At 36.8% G+C, this 21,728-nt stretch overlaps 1 protein-coding gene across 1 annotated transcript; it reads left to right on the forward strand.

Annotated features, from left to right (window-relative positions):
* The first annotated feature begins 17,954 nt into the window (after window positions 1-17,954).
* Window positions 17,955-21,404, forward strand: LOC131599618 (uncharacterized). Its single transcript, XM_058871911.1, has one exon. It carries the CDS (start codon window positions 17,976-17,978, stop codon window positions 21,402-21,404), a length of 3,429 nt encoding a protein of 1,142 aa, XP_058727894.1. The 5' UTR covers window positions 17,955-17,975.
* Window positions 21,405-21,728: the final 324 nt, after the last annotated feature.

Below are 21,728 nucleotides of genomic sequence, written 5' to 3' on the forward strand. Positions count from 1 at the left end.
AATATTAATGGAAGATTAATCGAATTAGTTCAATTCATCATAACTATTAACAATAGATTATAAGATCCTTAGAAAAATCTTTTAGAAGTAGTAATTAAATTATCCCATTCAATGTAATTTATTCAAAATATATAATCTAGGTGAAGAGTTATTTACCTATTAATTTATTCAACATGGTTTAAATAATTAAGATATTTAAGAATATGGTAAATATTTATATTCAAGAAACTCAGGCTTATGTCTTTGTTGTATTTGCATTCATCCTATAATATTATAAATTGGTGTAAATTTCAACATTGAATTTAAAAATTTTATTTATACATAAAAAATTTAATTTAGAATTTAAATAAAATCTAAAAAAATATGGAGCAAAATTATGTATAAGCAATCACTTATCTGAAAATATTATGGAAAAAAAATGAAAAATTGAATTACAGTATATTATTAACATACAAAATTTATAAAATGCACAAATATACAAATATATCATGCATCTGATGTATAACTGATAAGATAAATTGTAATAAAATATGTATAATTCTTACTTTAGTGTGCAACTTTAGCAGCAACTTTCCATAAAACACCTGAGGAGACAAAATTCAAAAAATAAAATAAAATTTTATCAAGATAACAAATAAAAAATCTTTGATTTCATCATTAAAAACAACTCGATATACATATTTATCAATAGAATAATTGATGATTAAATTAATTAAATCATATGAATATTGAAACACATAAAAATTAAAGTTATTTTAAAGTAAACAAGAATGATTATAAGAGGAATCACTTACTGATTTGAGGGTAGTAGGGTAGGAACTGTCAAAACAAAACTAGAAGAAGAAAATAAAATTGTTAGTGATTTGAAAAATGGAGAACGATTTTAGATCAAAGTAGAGGTGTGTTTTTATACTATGGTTTTATTAAAGGTGGGTGATAGAAGACAAAACTCTAGTAATTATGCCATTATGAATTTTTAAAATAAAGCACGAAAAAAAGTAGGAAAACAATGAGATATGAAGAAAATTGATGAAATTAAATATTTTTTGTTTGACTTTTTTTATAAAATTGGAAAAAAGTAAACTATTATTTATTAAAATGGTATTAATATTAATGATCATTTTGTATAGGTTCTATTTGTTTCCGATTATTTAAAAAATATAATTTTTATAGTATAACATATTTTTTTCTAAAAAATATTTACAGTGAATTTTTTTAAAAAGCTTTTTACTATGAAATATTAGTTTAAATATTAGTTTAAATAGTTTTTTAAATGTCATATTAGCTATTCCATATTTTTACTATAATTTTTTTTAGATATTAAAATTTGAAAAAAAATCACTTAAATTTAAAGCTATTTTGAATAGTTTTCTACAAAAATTATTTTTAAAATTCATCTTTTTAAATAATTTAAATTTTCTATATTTTTTATTTTTAATAATATATATTTATGTTACTTGATAATTTATAAAAAAACATCTTATTTTTTTTAATATTTTAAAAAATATATTTTTAAAAGACAGAAGAAGGCGCCTATAATGCAAATATGGATAAATCATTTTATAAATTAACTTTAAATTTTATCTCTACTCTATGTGAAATATTGAACTTGATGCCCGAATATAAATATGAGACGATGGTGAGTAAATATATTCTAGTAACATAATTAAATTTTAATAATTAATAGAGAATTCAAGATCATTTTACAACTGCCCAAAAAAATATTTGAAGTTTATCTTTTTTGATATCACAAAATAAAATTCTTATATTAAACAAATACTTTAAGAACTGCCAATTGATTTAAACGTATAAATTCAATAATTTTACAGTATTTTATTGAGTGAAATAGAAAAATATATATATATTTACCTAAAGATATATATTTAATCTAAGAATATTTCAATATATAGACATTTTTTAAAATGTTGAATAAATTAATACGATAAATGACATAATAATCTATATAATTGGATGGCAATGCATGTGTTTAGTAACAAATATTTGTGTCTCCATTAACAAAAATATTTAAAAAATAAATGAGATTTCACTTTAAGAAAATAGTTTTTTTTGACAAAAAAAATTCTTTTCAAACAATTATATTTTCAGTCAAAAGAGAAAAAAATTAATATTATTTATTGCAATTCCAATCAATGCAGTCAAAATAGACACTAAATAACTATAGTAATAAAATAATATTTCTTATTTTTTTTATTTATCAATAACTTATTATTTATATAATCATGAAACAATTAAGTTTTCTTTTACTTAATGAAACAATTAAGTTAATGTATAGTCATGTTGACGTAATAAATATAAAATTGACTTTTAAATACATGTCAAATAAATATATAAAATAATAATATTATTAAATAAATTTACAGTAAAATATTTTTTAATCAAAAAATACATTACTTTATATATAAAATTAGCTTGTACATAATTAATTGTTTGTTGATATAAAGGTAATTAGTGCTGAACTTGATATATGTATTGCAATTTTAATATAATTAATTGTTTGTTGATATAGAGGATTTTTAACTTCAAAGAAATGCTATCTATTTCCTCAATTTTAATATATAATTGAGGGGTAAATAATTTAGAATACATGCTTCGAATTTTAGCAATTGCAGTTTTTTAATTTTTATTTCTTTAAAATGACGTCTTGATTCTATTTAAGATTTTGTTTAATTATTAAATATTCTATTCAATCAGTTTTGTAAATAATTGGGGGGTATTTGATACTCAAATTTTACTATAAAATAATTCTCTGACTAAGGTTTACTCTAAACCTAGCTAACTCACATATGTAGTCGCTCCATACTCGTAAATATCATTCTTTGAGATGGATTGCAAGAGAGAGAAATTTTGCTTATGTCTTGTTGTTCTTCTTACACCAACCTTTAACAAATCATTTTTCTATCATTGTCATCTATCTCACATAATGGTGTTATCGTTGTTCTTGTTGTTGTCGTTTCCACCTCTTGCCAATTATTGAAAAAGAAAATATTGTTTTATTTTGGAATAAATTTTCAATATTGTCAATCTAAGAAAATATTCTGTAATATATATTTCACTTTCTTCGGTTGACAATATTGAAAAATTTATTCTTAATCATCTGAGAAAATATAGTCCTTTATATGCTTAATGCAACAAATTAAAGAAATTGTTGAACGGTAAAAAATTGAAAAAGAAAATAATACATGTTACTTTCAATTAGGGGAGCTGTCCCCTCGCATATTTTGTATTTGTGAGGGGTTTTTTCCTCTAGTGAGGGGTTTAGCCCCTGACAAATTCGATTTATTCTTGTAGTGTACATTAATTGTTCAATGAACTTAAAAAGAGAAATTTGCTTATAATATAGGACGGAGTATCTCGGCAGATTTAGAAACCGAGAGAAAAAGTATCTATTTTATTATTTTTTTTATTATTTAAAAAAACTTCCTACCTCGGTTTCTCATTAATATCGAAGCCTTGAAGTTCTTATGGTATCACGCTAGAAGTACTTCAAAAGTCAGAAGACAAGAAGATGCTCTGCACCAAGCTGTTTGACTCTGATTAATTCAAACATTGTATCTACAAAGATCAGATCATATCAGAAGCAAGTACAAGATGGCAGGCTACGCTGACTGACAAAAGGAACGTTAGAAGCTATTAAAGGCAAAGTCAGTTAAAGCAGGAAAAGCAAGGCTCGAGGTAGTTGACAAAAGAGTGAAACATTAAATGCAATGCTATACGGATCACGCAACGCATTAAATGCTCCCAACGGTCATCTTCTCAAAACGCCTATAAATAGAAGTTCTGATGAGAAGCTGAACACACAACTCTTGCGCAAAAATACAGAAACGCTTTCAAATTCAAAAGCTCTCAAACTTCATCTTCAACCTAACATTACTAAGTGTTTTTCTATCCTTCAATTGGCATCAGAGCGCCGGTTCTAAGGTGCAAGCACTTAACTGTGTTTAGAAAAGATCCAGGAAGAGAAAAACACTAAGTCAAGATGGTTGAGACTCCACCACCTACATCTACATCTGGCTTTGCTGAGCAATACAATGGAAATGGTAACAATGGCTACACTAGACCACCAGTATTCGATGGTGAAAACTTTAAATATTGGAAAGATAAACTTGAAAGTTACTTTCTTGGATTAGATGGTGACTTGTGGGATCTTCTGGTGGACGGTTACAAACATCCAGTGAAAGCTAGTGGTGTAAAGCTGACAAGATAAGAAATGAGTGATGATCAAAAGAAGCAATTCAAAAATCATCACAAGTCAAGGACTGTTTTGCTGAATGCTATCTCTCACGCTGAATATGAGAAGATATCTAACAGGGAAACTGCCCATGACATATATGAATCATTGGAAATGACTCATGAAGGAAATGCCCAAGTCAAGGAGACTAAAGCTCTTGCCTTAATCCAGAAATATGAAGCCTTCAAGATGGAGGATGATGAAAACATTGAAACAATGTTCTCAAGATTTCAAACTCTAACTGCTGGATTAAGAGTTCTTGACAAGGGATACACAAAGGCTGATCACGTCAAGAAGATCATCAGAAGCCTGCCAAGAAGATGGGGTCATATGGTGACTGCATTCAAAATTGCGAAGAACCTGAATGAAGTCTCTCTTGAAGAGTTGATCAGTGCTCTGAGGAGTCATGAAATAGAGCTGGATGCTAATGAACCTCAGAAGAAAGGTAAGTCTATTGCATGAAAATCTAATTATAAAAAATGCACTAACGCTTTTCAGGCTGAAGAAGAAGATTATGAAGAATCAAAATTAGAAGAAGAAGATGAACTGTCCATGATCTCCAGAAGGGTAAACCAACTCTGGAAAAGCAAGCATAGGAAGTTCAAGAACTTCAAATGTTCTAAGAAGCTTGAAAAAGGAGAATCTTCTGGAAGCAGAAGATATGACAAGAAGAAGGTCACGTGCTTTGAGTGCAATGAGACAGGTCACTACAAGAGTGAGTGTCCAAAGCTTCAGAAGGAGAAGCTCAAGAAGAAGTTTCATAAGAAGAAAGGTCTTATGGCAACTTGGGATGATTCAGATTCATCAGAATCAGAATCAGACTCTGAAGGCAAGCAGGCAAACATTACGCTGATGGCTACAATTGATGATGGATCAGAATCTACATCAGAATCAGATTCTGAAGAGGTATTTTCTGAACTATCTAGAGAAGAGCTAGTTTCCAGTTTAACAAAACTTCTGGAACTCAAGGCTCATCTTAGTATCAAATACAAAAAGCTAAAAAAACTATTTGAATCTGAAACTAAGAAGCTAGAAGTGGAAAATTCTGAACTGAAGGAAAAAGTTTTAAAATTATCCAAAAATGTTGGATCTCCTTCTGACTCAGAAAAATCTATTCCTAGTCTGAACCATATTCTTAAAGAATATGACTTGAGCTTCAGGAAGTTCTTATCTAGAGGTATTGGAAGAAGTCAACTTGCCTCTATGATATATGCTGTTAGTGGAAACAAGAGAGTTGGCATAGGATATGAGGGTGATACCCCATACAAACTTGAACCTGTAGATGATATGAAAATCACATACAAGCCATTGTATGATCAGTTTAAGTATGGCCACTCCCATGATATTAGTCTCACATCACATGCTAAAAGCTTTCACATTACACACACTAAGAAGCATGCGACACAACCTAGAAAATATCATGTTGCTCAACATAAGGAATATAATGATGTACCTCCTGTTAATTATAATGCTAAACCCAAGTTCAATCAGAACTTGAGGAGAACTAACAAGAAAGGACCCAGGAAAATGTGGGTACCTAAGGAAAAGATTATTCCCATTGCAGATATCCTTGGCTGCAAAGAAGACAAAGGAAAGCATGTCATGGTACCTGGACTCTGGGTGCTCTCGACACATGACGGGAAGAAGGTCTATGTGTCATACCCCAATTTTTGACCTAAGATACCACCTCATATCATAGCATATGCATCATTTGCATCTCTAACAAATTACATAGCTTGTGTTTGTTACTTGTGACTCAGCAGGGATTTAATCAAGAAATCACTCATCAGTACAAGCAACAATCAACTAGGGTTTTGTTCTCCCTTCATCTCAAATGAATCATCTTCATCAACAATCAACATTTGGTCCTCAGAGATTCATTTCAACAAGCTCAAAGACTTTGAATCAACCAGATTAGGGTTTTGACTGAAGATAGCATACTCCTGACTTCTGCTCAGGATTTGACCTAATGACTTGGGACATGACCTCAAGACCCCAAGTACATCATTTTGACCTAATCCATTAGCTCAAGACATCTCCTACACAAGGATTGATCAACAGTGAAATTTCAAATCATCAGATTAGGGTTTTGAACTATCAGGGACCAAAATCAGGGATCACATTTGGGAAACCCTAAAAATCCCCAGGAAGTCAATCAAAGGTTTCAATCATCTTCAAATAATCCCTATGACAATATCCAATGAAAATTGTGTCTCAATTCAAGATCCACAGTCATCAATTTCATCAGGTCGACAATTAGGGTTTTTGACCTAATTCACCTGAACCACTGACTTTTTAATCAGGACAGGGTGTCACAACTCAAACCATGACTCAATATCCTCTAATGCCTCAATGTGATCCATTCATACCATTCATTTGGTGAGGGTAGCCTGTTTCATTTGAAATCTCCAGAAACGCGATTCGACTGAAAAAGTCAACTGTACAAGAACACCATTGACTTTTGAGGAATTTTGGTCAACCATGACTTTTGAAGTTTTAAATCATCAATATATAATATGAGAAGTCATTTGATCAAGAAAAATCAAGAAAATCAATCAAGAATCAAAAAGTCAAAAGTTTGACTTTTCATACTTAGAAATTTTTCTAAGTGTTTTTCATGGTTTTTTCCAAACTTTGGAGGGGAATAACTCAAAATTTCACCTACAAACTGAAAAAAACTTCCAACATGAAAGTTGTAGATTTTGATCCAATAAACAACTTTGACACATATAAATTTTTTCCATAAGATCAACCATTTAAGAGATATGGAGCTTCAAAGTTGGCATCTTTGGAAAATTTCACTTGAAACTTCATTTTTCTCAAAGTTCATGGATCTTTTTCACCCACTTCCTTAAGGATCTTGAATAAACTTTCAACTAGGGTTTTGAAGTGTGTAACATGAGCTTTCCAAAATGTCCAAGAGCATGAAAAAATATGGAGTGTAGCCATGGTTTTGAATTTTGACATTAGTGAACTTTTCACTTGAAATTACATGCCATTTTCACTAAGTTATGAACCAATTTGCCAAATGATCCAAGTAATGATGCATAGAAGCAATAATTGAATGATATTTTCTGATTTGAGATCAGAATGGAAGAGGATAAGAAGCTTGAGAAATAACCATGGTTAAGTCACTTTTAACCATTTGCATTTAATGTGAAAGATTCCTTTTTATCTCTTAAGCCAAATCATCATTCTTGATCAACTTGCAAGAGCTTTGTATTCAGAAACTTTGGCCTATAAATAGAGGTCCTTACCTCATTCAAAATCACACCAAAACCTCACAATTATAGGTTTTCTCTCTTCTTTCTTGAATTGCAAGTTTCATAGTTTTCAAAGAGGTAGAAAACTTAACCTCCAAATCCTTGAAGCTATGGCCAAAGTGATGATTCTAGCAAACCATAAACACCATATGGGATGTGTTTGAATCACTCATACACCCAAAAACACCTCAAAACTCAAAATCACTACCTCACTTCCATATTTGCATATATTGAACCTTATCATGCCAAAATCCATACCAAGCTATATCTGTCCAAACTAACACTTCCAACACCTCATATATATCACATATGAACTATCCCAACACTCATCATCAATCAAAAACTTCAGAATCACCAAGCTCGATTCATACTTGAAGCAACTGCAGATCGGGTTCCACCAACTGATCCAGATGTTTTCAATCCACTCCAAGCATCCAGACACCTTCCATATGGTCCATTGAAGCTATCCAAATCATCAAACAACTTCTGTAACACCTCTATTGCAGAATTCGAATCCCAGCTTGGCCGTTTTTGAAGGTAAGTGCTATGAACTTCAAACTCATACATACATGCATCATAAATGAAAAATTGAGTTGCTACCTTGTTTCTGCACTATCACTGATCAATAGCCCTCAATCAATTTCACAATTCATCAATTATACACAATTTCAGATTGGATCATAAGATTAGGGTTCTTCGTGTTCATCACAAAATTGATCACCTTAGAGCAAAAATAAATGAATTATGAGGGCACCATCATGATCCTTGTGAAAAACCGAGTGAGATAGACCCTTCACTTGATCAATTTGGTTCAGTTTCCAGAAAATTCAAATTCAAATGGGGATTGTGTTCTTGGCGCGTTTTTTTGTTCATCAGTTTTGAAATTTAGTTGGAAAATATATTTTACCAAGCGCGTATTACTAACAAGCCACAAGCGTGGCTCAGCTGGTTATTGTTTTGGTTGGTGACCTTAGGGTCACGAGTTCAAGTCCTCTAGGGACCAAACCTATTTTTTTACAACTAATTTTATTTCATTTTTTAACAAACTTCACCAATTAATTAAACCAATCAAAATTCATCATTTTCACTTCATTTTTTTTACACTCTTTATTTAATATACATATTTTGACAATATCAAAAAAAATCATCAAAAAATATTTATTTGATACATTTTTAAATAGTTTTAAAATGACTTGTTTTTAAGTAATTTTAATACTTTTAAATACTATTTTTCATTTGATTTTCAAACTTAATCACTTGTAAAATATATTTTGAAGCAAACCCTAATCATCTAAGTGTTAATTGAGGATAATCTTTTGTTTATCTTGATTAAGTTGACTCCTTTCAAAATTCAAACCATTTTAAAACGAGTGATCGCGATTCTTTTTCCAAATGATAAACCACTTCTTTTCGATTAAAACTTTTTAATTGATCAATTGATTTTCAAAACGAAGTGGGGCCTCTCGAATATTAGAGAGTGTAAGTCCCATTTCTTTTCTTTTTTTGTACAGTTTTTTTTAAACAATAAAACTTCTTCAAAACAAAATCTTTTCAAACAGTTTTCAAATCATTTTCAAAACAACCAAACTTCAAAGAAACAAAACTTTTCAATATACCACGGGCCTCCACGTAGGTATAAGTCCCAAGCCCCTTTTGTACATACCCATTCCAGTACATGAAATTAGGTATTTCATTGTACGCCTTTTGTACATATCTCAATCTGTTTTTTTAACTTTGAATAACCAAAAATGAAGGTTTTCTTTAAATCTTCCCAAAAATATACCATGGGCCTCCATGTAGGTATAAGTCCCAAGCCCTTTTGTAAATACCTGTTTACATAGCTTTGAATAAACTCAAGTGGACCTCTCCCCGAGTATGAGTCCCGAGCCCTGTGTATACAAATGGATCATGCTTACAGGTATATTTCCTTCATAAACTCCATTATATACACACATTTTGTCATATATATGTGCTTGTTCATACCTGTTCATGTTTGTTCATACTTGTTCATGTTTGTTCATATGTGTGATATGTGTGCTTGTTCAACTTAGTACAACCCTAGGTTCCCCATAGCCTCCTATTGGGCTTCGCGCAAAGAATCTCCACTAGTTTAGGTTAGGACATAGAGTATGGTTTCCCGGTGAAATCGCTCTAAGAGCTCAAACCAACTATACCATGCCTCCCCTTGGGCTTTGAACAAACGAGTGACCCTCCCATAGCCTCCTCTTGGGCTTACAATGCAAGGACCCTGGATTGTCCCTCCCATAGCCTCCTCTTGGGCTTACAATGCAAGGACCCTCGGATAGCCTCCTCTTGGGCTTCGTACAAGGACCCACGGGCTTCTTATAAGCATCCCCAACATCCAAATCAAATACCCTAGGAGATTAGACATTTTTCATCTCTATGCTAGGAGTATCTCTTCTATATCATCACAAACAATCAATCAATCAAAATCAAACTTCTTTTTGCCACAAGGCTGGCTAATCAATCAAATTTCTTTTTTTGCCACAAGGCTGGCTAATCAATCAAACTGTTTTACCACCGTACTGGATGATTAATCAAAGTTTTTTGTCACAAGGCTGACTTCATTGAAACTTTTGCCACAAGGCTGGCTGATTAATCAAAGTTTTTGTCACAAGGCTGACTTCATTGAAACTTTTGCCACAAGGCTGGTTAAACAAAAACATCTTTATCATTCTAAGCACCCTAAGTGGCATGGCCCTGGGCTTATAATGAAAAGATTTTCAAACAAAAATCAAACAGATGTATGTGATGATATAGATTAGATACATCTAGCATTTAGACGACATTTGTCTATTTTCCTTTGCTTCCACTAGCATAAGTGGGAACTACGATTGCTCTGACTTTCTCAACATCCCTTTGAGAATACGTAGGCACAAGGTCGATCCTTGGCGAGCAAAACAAAACAAAAAAAACCATTCAAACCTTAGCACCCGTAGACCCCGAGCTACAGATGCTCTGATTCCCTCTAAGGGATATGTATGCAGAGGATCGCGATGATCTTTGCGAGCATAATCAAACAAACACCTTAGGTCCCACCTCTTTCTCACAAGAACCTCCACCATAACAAGAATGGAATAAACAAAACAAAGAAACCTATAGAGTACTATAGATACGTTGGGTGCTAATACCTTCCCTTCGTATAACCAACCCTCTTACCCAAGATCTCTCCCCACTTTTAAGGTTATTGCAGCTTTTTTCCTTTTCCTCTTTTGGAAACAATAAAAAGTTTGGTCCGTATAAAAGAAAAATCATTTTTTTGAGCACTCGAGCCCAAAGAAGGCATCAGGTGTCTCATCCACAAAAAAAGAGGAACAAAACGATTTTTCGCCCGCGACAGAAAAATGGCGACTCTGCTGGGGACCATCTTTTTATTGTTTCCAAAGAAAGGGTTATTTCTATTTGTTTTGTTTTTATTTTATTCTTGTTACATGTGTGGTTCTTTGGTTCTGTTACATCTGTGGTTCTGTTACATCTGTGGTTCTGTTACAAGTGATACATTATGGACAAATCCTAACCCGGATTAAGAACACATAAGAATTAGGTGGAGGGTATAGTCATGTATGGCATACAAGGAGTTAGTCCTTAAAAAGTCAGCATGAGAATCCTTCCGCTCAGTGGAGGTTCCTTGTTTGTAGTATATGTTTAGCAAGTTCAGTTGCGAAGACATTATTGCTTTCATTGAACTGTAGAAGCTGAGTTGGCTGTAGAACCCCAACCCATCCTGGCCTTATTAGGACGTGGTGCAGAAACGATCCAGGTGAAGACTTGGATAGTTGTCATGCGGAGAACCACACTCAGACGAGTTTTTCTTGAGAATATTTCTAGCTCACAAGTTCAGTTGTGCAAGCCGGTAATATCCGAAAGAAAAATGTAGACTCTGACGTATCAGTAGAACATGTTTTGCAGGTGATAAACCCTAGTACTATCCCATGTTTGGTTCTCTGACCTCATGCTCGTGACGCTGGACCTTTGAACCTATGTGTACTATGTTTGAATTACCATGTTTGTAGTACCATGTTTGCGTTACCATGTTTGAATTACCGTGTTTGCTTTACCATGTTTGAATATGTGGCATCCATGCATCCATGCATTCATACATTCATTAAAAAACCCATCTTTTTCCATAAAAACATGATTTTTCCAAAAAAATTTAGAAATTTTCCTTGCAAACATTATAGGATTAAGTTATGGAGTGGGTAAAAAGGCATACCAAAAAGTACGATTTCAAAATGCCTAATGTGGAAAGGTTGAAAGAGTTAGCATCTTCTGTACAAGATCCTTCTGATTTTAGGAAAAGCCATGGAAAGCTTTTGCCTATCTTGAACACTCATGTTGATGAAGGACTTCTCAAAACTCTGGTTCAGTTCTATGATCCCGTCTACCGGTGTTTCACCTTTCCAGACTATCAGTTGGTACCAACCTTGGAAGAATATGCCGATCTTTTGGGTATTCCTGTATCTGACAAAATACCTTTCAATGGTTTGGAAGCCATTCCTAAGTCACCAGTCATTGCAGCAAGTATCCACTTGAAGAAATCTGAAATAGAAAGTAATTGGACTACCAAAGGAAACTTTCCGGGTTTAACTTCGCAGTTTCTAATAAAGAAAGCCTTTGATTTCATTGACACTGGTAGCATGATAGCTTTTGAAGCTGTACTAGCCTTGCTCATCTATGGGTTGGTTCTGTTTCCCAACGTCAACGACTTTGTTGATATCAACGCCATAAAGATCTTTCTGATTGGAAATCCTGTTCCGACTTTGCTTGGTGACATGTATTTCTCTGTCCATCATAGGAATCGCCAAGGCGGTGGAATCATTGTATGTTGTGCACCTCTTTTGTACAAATGGATTGTTTCACACTTACCTAAGTCTCCTACTTTCACGGAAAACCGAGAAGGCTTACGTTGGCCTCGAAGACTTATGTCACTTACTAATAATGATATTCATTGGTATACCTTGGCTCGCTGTGGCACAGAAACCATTGATAGTTGTGGAGAGTTCGCCAACGTACCTCTCATTGGCACACAAGGAGGAATTAACTATAATCCGGTCCTAGCCCGACGACAACTCGGGTATGCAAATTCAGTTAAACCAATGGGTCTCGCAGTGGAATGCTACTTTTACCGAGAAGGGGAGGATCCTCAAAGGTTGAAGACAAGAATGGTGAGAGCTTGGTACGACGTCCGAAGAAAAGAAAAAGGTGGGGAAAGAAACTGCATTGCTACGAACGCCTACACCAGCTGGGTGAAGAAAAGAGCAAAGGAGTTTCAAATGCCTTATGATTATGAAAAACCCATGTTCCCTGTGGTGTCTCAACTACACAACATTCCCATTGACACTACGGAAGAATACCAAGAGATTTTAGCCAAGATGAGGTCAGAAAAAGACGCTTGGGAAGAAAAGTTTCGTAAAACTGAGGAGGAAAATAGAAAGTTGAAGAAAAGAGTGAAAGATCACGAAGAAACTCTTTATTATCAAGATGGTTGGCTCATGAGTAAAGATGAGAAGATCCGTCAGAAAGATGCTGCAATCAGAAGATACATCAAAGAAAGCAAGAAGAATCTTGAAGCCTCGACAAGCAACGCTCCGATGCCTGACAATTGGAAGAATGTTGTTGACAAGCTGAGAGCTGAAAAGGCCGAGTTGAAAGCTTACTATGGGAAAGAAATCATGAAGCTCAAGCTGCACAACGCATTTGGTTCTTCGTCTGATGAAGATGTTTAGGATTTGTTTAGATTTTCATGTATCATTTGATTCTGTAAGGAGCTACGCTCCAATGTTGTAACATTTCCCATTATTTCAATAAAAGAATTGTTTGTGTTCAAATGTTTGCAAGGAAATAATCTTTAAAATGTTTGGAAAAATCATAAATTTCTTTTTGCATACATCATTCTGCATATCGAGTCTGTTGTATAGAGTCTTATCTTTTGGATCTTTCTCCAATAGATCGTCAAGCTGTCGCGTCTCAAAGTTTCTCGACCACGCTCGCAATCAGATCACAGATACAATACTCGTTCAAGCAGAAGAAGAGTAATGGAACACTCTGAACAAGAGAATATTGAGCTCCGAGGTACAGTGACCACCCTTCAGGAAAAGTTGGAAAGTCTCACTACTCTGGTTGACTCCTTGATGGCCGCACGGAATCAGCCGCCGCCACCCAACAGTCAAGCAACGGTAACATCTGAAGTCACTACTCCAGTTTCTACAGTTGCATTCGGTATTCCATCTTTCTCCATGCCAGAAGGTTGGGGCCCGCCTTTCAGCTTTGGTACAGGTTTCCGCCATAATTTCTCTGGGGTTCAAACAGCTACAACTGAAGCGCCTGCTGCACAAGGTTCAGCATTTATTCCACATTCAGGGGTAACTTTTTCCCAAATCACTATGGCACTTTCTCAACCCACTATGACAGTTCCGACCCCTACGGTTCACACTGTTCCTTATGATGGCAATGAGATTTATCATGATCAAGGTGATAGCACAAATCCGCGTAATCTTGTGGAAGATCTCCAAGAACAGTTCAACAAGATTCAATTGGAAGTCAAGGCTATTCGTGGGAAAGATTTGTTTGGAAAGAATGCCCAGGAGCTATGTTTGGTTCCCAGTGTACAAATACCGGCTAAGTTCAAGGTCCCTGACTTTGAGAAGTACAAAGGTAGTTCTTGTCCACAAAGCCATCTTGTGATGTATGCTAGAAAGATGTCTACTTATGCAGATAATCATCAGTTGCTCATCCATTACTTTCAAGACAGTTTGACTGGTGCCGCACTGAAGTGGTACACAGGTTTGGATAGCACCAACATTCGGACTTTCAACGATCTAGGCGAGGCCTTTGTCCGACAATACAAGTATAACTCGGATATGGCTCCGGACAGAGATCAGCTTCGGTCCATGGCTCAGAAAGACCATGAAGCTTTCAAAGAGTATGCCCAACGATGGAGAGAAACTGCTGCTCAGATTAATCCACCGTTAAAAGAGAAAGAGATGACAAAGATCTTCTTGAATACTCTCAGTCCTTTTTATTATGAACGCATGATTGCTAGTGCTCCAAGTGATTTCACCGAAATGGTAAACATGGGGATGCGTCTAGAAGAAGGAGTCCGAACCGGACGTCTGACTAAAGAAGGTGGATCTTCGAGTGGAACCAAAAAGTTCGGAAGTGGTTTCCCAAAGAAGAAAGAACAAAGTGTTGACATGGTGTCCCAAGGGAAGCCAAGAGGAAACGTCAATCGTCAACGACAGGTTGCTGCTATCACACCAGTCGTTAATACAACACCGAATCCGGGATTTACCCCGCAGTTTCAGCAACAACAGCCTCGACAACAGGCTCAGCAGTTAAACAATAATCAGAATCGTGTGCAAAGAGCTCCACAGTTCGATCCGATTCCAATGACCTACACAGAATTGTACCCTGCGTTGGTTGAAAAAGGTCTCGTTCAAACTAGAGCACCACCACCAGTACCTGAGAAACTCCCATGGTGGTACAAAGCAGAGGTCTCATGCCCTTATCATCAAGGAGCACCTGGCCATGATCTTGAGCATTGCATAGCTTTGAAATATGAAGTTCAGAGGTTGGTTAGATCTAATCTCCTCTCATTCAGAAATTTGAATCCAAATGTGCAAGCGAATCCGCTGCCCAATCATGGAGGGCATGTTGTAAACATGGTGTACGGATGTCCCGGTCCATACCGGGTCTATAATATCAATTACTCAAGAGCCGATTTGGTACAAATGCACGCTACTCTCTGTCGAGGGCAGAATTTTCGCCAGCATCAATACGGTTCCTGTAGAATATGTTGTGTGGATCCTCACGGGTGTTCGATTGTGAGAAGAGATCTCCAAGTTTTACTAGATAATGGTACTCTTCAGATCTACAGAAATAGGGATGAAAATGAAGTTAACATGATAGGATGTTATCCGCATGAGCTTTTAGTCTCAGATATCAACTCGGAAATGCCTACAGTTAACGTCATCGTTCCTCATTTCAATATGCCTGAGCGCATGGAAGTTACTTACAACAAGCCAAGGGTTCCTGTTGCTCCTCTGATCATTTGTCTACCTGGACCTGTTCCTTATGACTCTGACAAGGCAGTTCCATACAACTACAATGCAACAATGATAAAGAATGGACAAGAAGTTCCTTTACCAACTCTCTCATCTGTCGTAAACATCGCTGATGTGAGTCGAGTAACAAGAAGTGGACGTGTGTATACTCCACTACCTTCAAAGCAGCCTGTTACTCCTGCAACCGGACAAAATCCTGTCAATATACCAGTGGGGAATCCTGTGGAAACTCCTGTCAGTAATACAAACACTGATATTGGTCAATCCAGTGGAACCAATGTCAATCCAGATTTTGATGAAATTTTGAAGCTTATCAAAAGAAGTGAATACAAGATTGTGGATCAGCTTATGCAGACTCCTTCAAAAATCTCAATACTTTCATTGCTGTTAAACTCAGAAGCCCACAGGGAAGCCCTGATGAAGGTCTTGGATCAGGCTTTTGTAGATCATGATGTGACTGTTGACCATTTTGATGGGATAATAGCCAACATAACTGCTTGCAACAATTTAAGCTTCTGTGATGAAGAACTCCCCGAGGAGGGCAGAAATCACAATCTTGCTTTGCACATTTCTATGAACTGTCAGTCAGACTCTTTGTCCAATGTACTGGTAGACACCGGATCTTCCTTGAATGTGATGCCAAAGACGACTCTTGCTCGCTTGTCTTACCAAGGAATGCCTATGAAGTTCAGTGGTGTAGTTGTCAAAGCATTTGATGGATTGCGAAAGTCTGTTATCGGCGAAGTCAACCTTCCCATGACAATTGGTCCACATACATTTCAAATCACCTTCCAGGTCATGGACATTCAAGCTGCTTATAGCTGTCTGTTGGGACGACCATGGATCCATGAAGCAGGGGCAGTAACTTCTACGCTCCATCAAAAGTTAAAATTTGTAACAAATGGAAAGTTGGTAACAATAAGTGGAGAACAAGCCTTGATGGTGAGCCATTTATCCAATTTCTCTTTCATCAGTGCTGATGATGTGGAAGGAACTCAGTTCCAAGGTCTCTCTTTAGAAGACGAATCTTCCAAGAAGAAAGCATCAATCTCTTCTTACAAAGAAGCAGTAAAAGTAGTAAAAGATGGAACTACCACTGGCTGGGGGCAAGTTGTGATCCCTACCAAGAATGAAACTAGAGCAGGTCTCGGATGTTCACCAACATTCTCAAACTGCACCAAGAAGGATGAAACCCTTCGACCGATCAAAGAAACATTCATTAGTGGAGGATTCCTTAACCCAATTCCTCAAGAGGTTAATGTCCTTATCGAAGAATGCATTGAAGAAGGTCTACCTGATCCTGAAGAAGAATGGAAATGTTATCTCAATGACTCGGGATACATATCTCAGGAAGAACCATATCCTCCTTCAGAGAAAACAAGTGCTAAAGAAATTCCGCCTATTCCTGCAGAAATCTGGGACACCTTGGGACAACCCAGTGGAAAATTTGATTACATGGTGAAATACACTGCACCTGAAAGTTACAAGATTGCGATTGAGGATATCCAACCAACTGGATGGGGAGATTCCTTTGAATATGATAGTCAACCAGAAAAGGCTTATCAGCCCTGTCAATTTTCTCAGCAGCCTGAAATTACTGACTTCAATGCATCTGCCAAGGTTCATAATCCTGAAGGTGGTTATTATCACATAAATGCCATTTTTGAAGATGAAGGGGAAGATGGTCCCGCAACTGACTCAGAAAGTGTCGCTGACAATGAGTCTCTTCATCCTGAAGACTGGGAAATACATCCTGAAAATTCTGAAGATTGTGACTCGTCTTATGCTCTTCAAGAAGTAGAAGAAGACCATTTCAACTCTACAAAGAACAAGGTTGACAAACCAGGACCTTCAAATCCTGCTCGACCAGCGGTCAATGTCAATACTGAAGATAATTCTGGGGAGAACTTTCCTGAATACATAATACACAGAGGAGTTCGTTGCTACTGGAAAGCTGTCGACGTTTCGAATGTTGTTCGCCGCTCAAAGTAATCACCTCGCTGTTATTTTGACCTCCTGCCTTGCCCAAAGCAGAGAGATGTTTTATAGGGCTTTGCTTTTAAATGTTCCGCCCAAATAACTTTGTGTATAGGGCTTTGTTTTAAAAGTTTCCCTCTTTGTCCTGCCCAAGGCAAATGAGTTTGTGTTTAGGGCTTTGTTTCAAAGATGAATCATAAATAAAGTGTCATTTTGAATTCCCTACATTATGTGTTTTGTTTTTGCTTTTTTCTGGAAATGGTAATCCTAAAAAACCAAAATAAAATAAAAAAAACTTTTCAAAAAATCTGCATACACTCTTGCATTCATAAATTTTCTGAAATAAATATAAATCACATGTGCAGATTTACTATTGATAAACCCATTGAATGCAATAACCCTATGCCCTCTCCCAACTTTGAGTTTCCTGTGTTCGAAGCCGAAGAAGAGGAAGAAGAGGAGATCCCGGACGAGATCTCTCGATTACTTAAGCACGAGGAAAGAGCCATTCTGCCTCACAAAGAGCCTTTAGAAAAGATCAATTTGGGTTCTGAAGAAGACAAAAAAGAAGTGATCATTGGATCGCTGCTTGATGCTGATATCAAGAGTAAGTTGACAGACCTTCTCAAAGAATATGTGGACGTGTTTGCCTGGTCCTACCAAGACATGCCTGGGTTGGATACCAATATTGTTCAGCATTACTTGCCATTGAAGCCAGAATGTCCGCCAGTTAAGCAGAAATTACGAAGGACTCACCCTGATATGGCAAACAAGATCAAAGTGGAAGTTCAAAAACAACTCGATGCAGGTTTTCTTGTCACCTCAGAGTATCCTCAATGGTTGGCTAACATAGTGCCAGTGCCGAAGAAAGATGGCAAAGTCAGAATGTGTGTTGACTACCGTGACCTGAATAAGGCCAGTCCAAAAGATGACTTTCCCTTACCACATATCGACATGCTGGTTGATAACACCGCTAAGTTCAACGTCTTTTCCTTCATGGACGGGTTCTCCGGTTATAATCAGATTAAGATGGCTCCTGAAGACATGGAGAAGACATCTTTCATCACCCCATGGGGTACCTTTTGCTACAAAGTGATGCCGTTTGGATTAAAGAATGCAGGCGCAACTTACCAAAGGGCAATGACTACTCTCTTCCATGACATGATGCATAAAGAAATTGAAGTATATGTGGACGACATGATAGCCAAGTCCAGCACAGAAGAAGAACATATTGAATACCTTTTGAAGTTGTTTCAACGACTAAGGAAATATCAGCTTCGCTTGAATCCTAACAAATGTACTTTTGGGGTTAGATCTGGAAAACTCTTGGGTTTCATTGTCAGCCAAAGAGGTATTGAAGTAGATCCCGACAAAGTCAGAGCTATTCAAGAGATGCCTGCACCAAAGACTGAAAAGCAAGTAAGAGGATTTCTCGGACGATTAAACTACATCTCCAGATTTATCTCTCAAATGACTGCTACTTGTGGGCCAATTTTCAAGCTTCTCCGCAAAGATCAAGGGGTTGTATGGACTGAAGATTGCCAGAAAGCGTTCGACAGTATCAAAGAGTACCTGTTAGAACCACCAATATTGATTCCTCCAGTTGAAGGAAGACCACTAATCATGTACCTTACTGTGTTAGAAGAATCCATGGGCTGTATGCTTGGACAGCAAGATGAAACCGGTAAGAAGGAGCATGCCATCTATTACCTGAGTAAGAAATTCACAGATTGTGAGTCTCGTTACTCCATGCTCGAAAAAACATGTTGTGCTTTGGCTTGGGCTTCAAAACGTCTCCGCCAGTACATGATCAACAATACTACTTGGTTAATCTCCAAAATGGATCCGATCAAGTATGTCTTTGAAAAGCCTGCATTAACAGGAAGGATTGCCCGATGGCAAATGCTGTTATCTGAATATGACATTGAATACCGTGCTCAAAAAGCGGTCAAAGGAAGCATTCTCGCCGATCATTTGGCGCATCAACCAATTAATGAATATCAATCTCTCAAGTTTGACTTTCCTGATGAAGATGTCTTGTACTTGAAAATGAAAGATTGTGACGAACCGTTACCTGAAGAAGGTCCTGATCCTGGATCAAGATGGGGCCTAATTTTTGATGGAGCAGTAAACGCTTTTGGCAATGGAATTGGGGCAATTATCATCACTCCCAAGGGTACTCATATCCCGTTCTCCGCCAGACTGCTATTTGATTGCACCAACAACATCGCAGAATATGAAGCTTGTATCATGGGTCTCGAAGAAGCCATTGACTTAAGGATCAAGATCCTAGACATATATGGAGATTCAGCCCTCGTGATCAATCAAATCAAAGACAAATGGGAAACTTACCACCCTGGCTTGATTCCCTACAGAGACTATGCAAGACGTCTTTTGACTTTCTTCAATAAAGTTGAATTGCATCATATACCTCGAGATCAGAATCGAATGGCAGATGCCTTGGCTACTCTATCTTCCATGTTCAAAGTCAATCATTGGAACGATATGCCTACAGTCAGAATTATGCGCCTTGAAAGGCCCGCTTATGTGTTTGCGACTGAAGCAGTCATCGATGATAAACCGTGGTTCCACGACATCAAACGCTTCCTTCAAACTCAAGAGTACCCGCTTGGGGCATCAAACAAAAATAAGAAAACTCTAAGGAGGCTTTCTGGCAGTTTCTTCCTGAACGGAGATGTGCTATACAAAAGAAATTTCGACATGGTTTTGCTCAGATGCGTGGATAGACACGAAGCAGACATGTTAATGCATGAAGTACATGAAGGGTCCTTTGGAACTCATTCAAACGGGCATGCAATGTCCAAAAAGATCTTAAGGGCAGGATACTATTGGTTGACAATGGAATCTGACTGTTATAAACACGTGAAGAGATGTCACAAGTGCCAGATCTACGCAGATAAGATCCATGTGCCACCGACTCTACTCAACGTTCTCTCATCTCCATGGCCTTTCTCCATGTGGGGTATCGACATGATTGGAATGATCGAACCAAAAGCTTCAAACGGTCATCGTTTCATCTTAGTAGCAATTGATTACTTCACCAAATGGGTCGAAGCAGCATCTTACGCCAACGTTACAAGACAAGTGGTTGTGAGGTTTATCAAGAACAACATCATTTGCCGATATGGTGTTCCCAGCAAGATCATTACTGACAATGGTTCGAACTTGAACAACAAGATGATGAAAGAATTATGTGAGGAATTCAAGATTGAGCATCATAATTCTTCTCCTTACAGACCAAAAATGAACGGCGCCGTTGAAGCTGCCAACAAGAACATTAAGAAGATTGTCCAGAAAATGGTCGTCACTTACAAAGACTGGCACGAAATGCTGCCATTTGCTTTACATGGGTACCGTACTTCAGTGCGTACTTCAACAGGGGCAACTCCCTTTTCTCTAGTATACGGCATGGAAGCTGTGCTCCCCGTAGAAGTTGAAATACCATCAATGAGAGTCCTCATGGAGACTAAGTTATCAGAGGCTGAATGGTGTCAAAGCAGATACGATCAGTTGAACTTAATCGAAGAAAAACGTATGACTGCTCTATGCCATGGACAGTTATACCAAGCAAGGATGAAACAAGCCTTCAACAAAAAGGTTCGACCTCGTGAATTTCAAGAAGGCGACCTCGTGCTTAAAAAGATCTTGTCTTTTCAACCAGATTCTAGGGGCAAATGGTCTCCTAATTACGAAGGCCCGTATGTTGTCAAAAGAACATTTTCTGGCGGCGCCATGATTCTTACAACCATGGATGGTGATGAACTACCGCATCCTGTGAATGCTGATGCAGTCAAGAAATACTTTGTCTAAAAAATACAAAAGAACAGCTCGGTAAGTCGAAAACCCGCAAAGGGCGACTTAGGCAAAAATGAGCGTCTCGGTGGACTGAAAACCTGAAAGGGCGGTCCAGGCAAAAATTAGAGACAATAAACAGAAAAATTCGTCCTGGTAGATTGAAAACCTGAAAGGGCAATCTAGGCAAAAATTAAGGAATTATGACAAAGTAACTGCATCAGTCCGTACTTCGTCATCTGAGGAGTCATTTTCATCAAAGGATCTTCAAACAAATCATTGTCAATCTGAAGCGACAAGCACAGTTGGAACTCAAATTTGTTGGGGGGAATAGTGGTTATT

The sequence above is a fragment of the Vicia villosa genome, linkage group LG4, assembly GCF_029867415.1.
Source record: "Vicia villosa cultivar HV-30 ecotype Madison, WI linkage group LG4, Vvil1.0, whole genome shotgun sequence".
Lineage (NCBI taxonomy): Eukaryota > Viridiplantae > Streptophyta > Magnoliopsida > Fabales > Fabaceae > Vicia > Vicia villosa.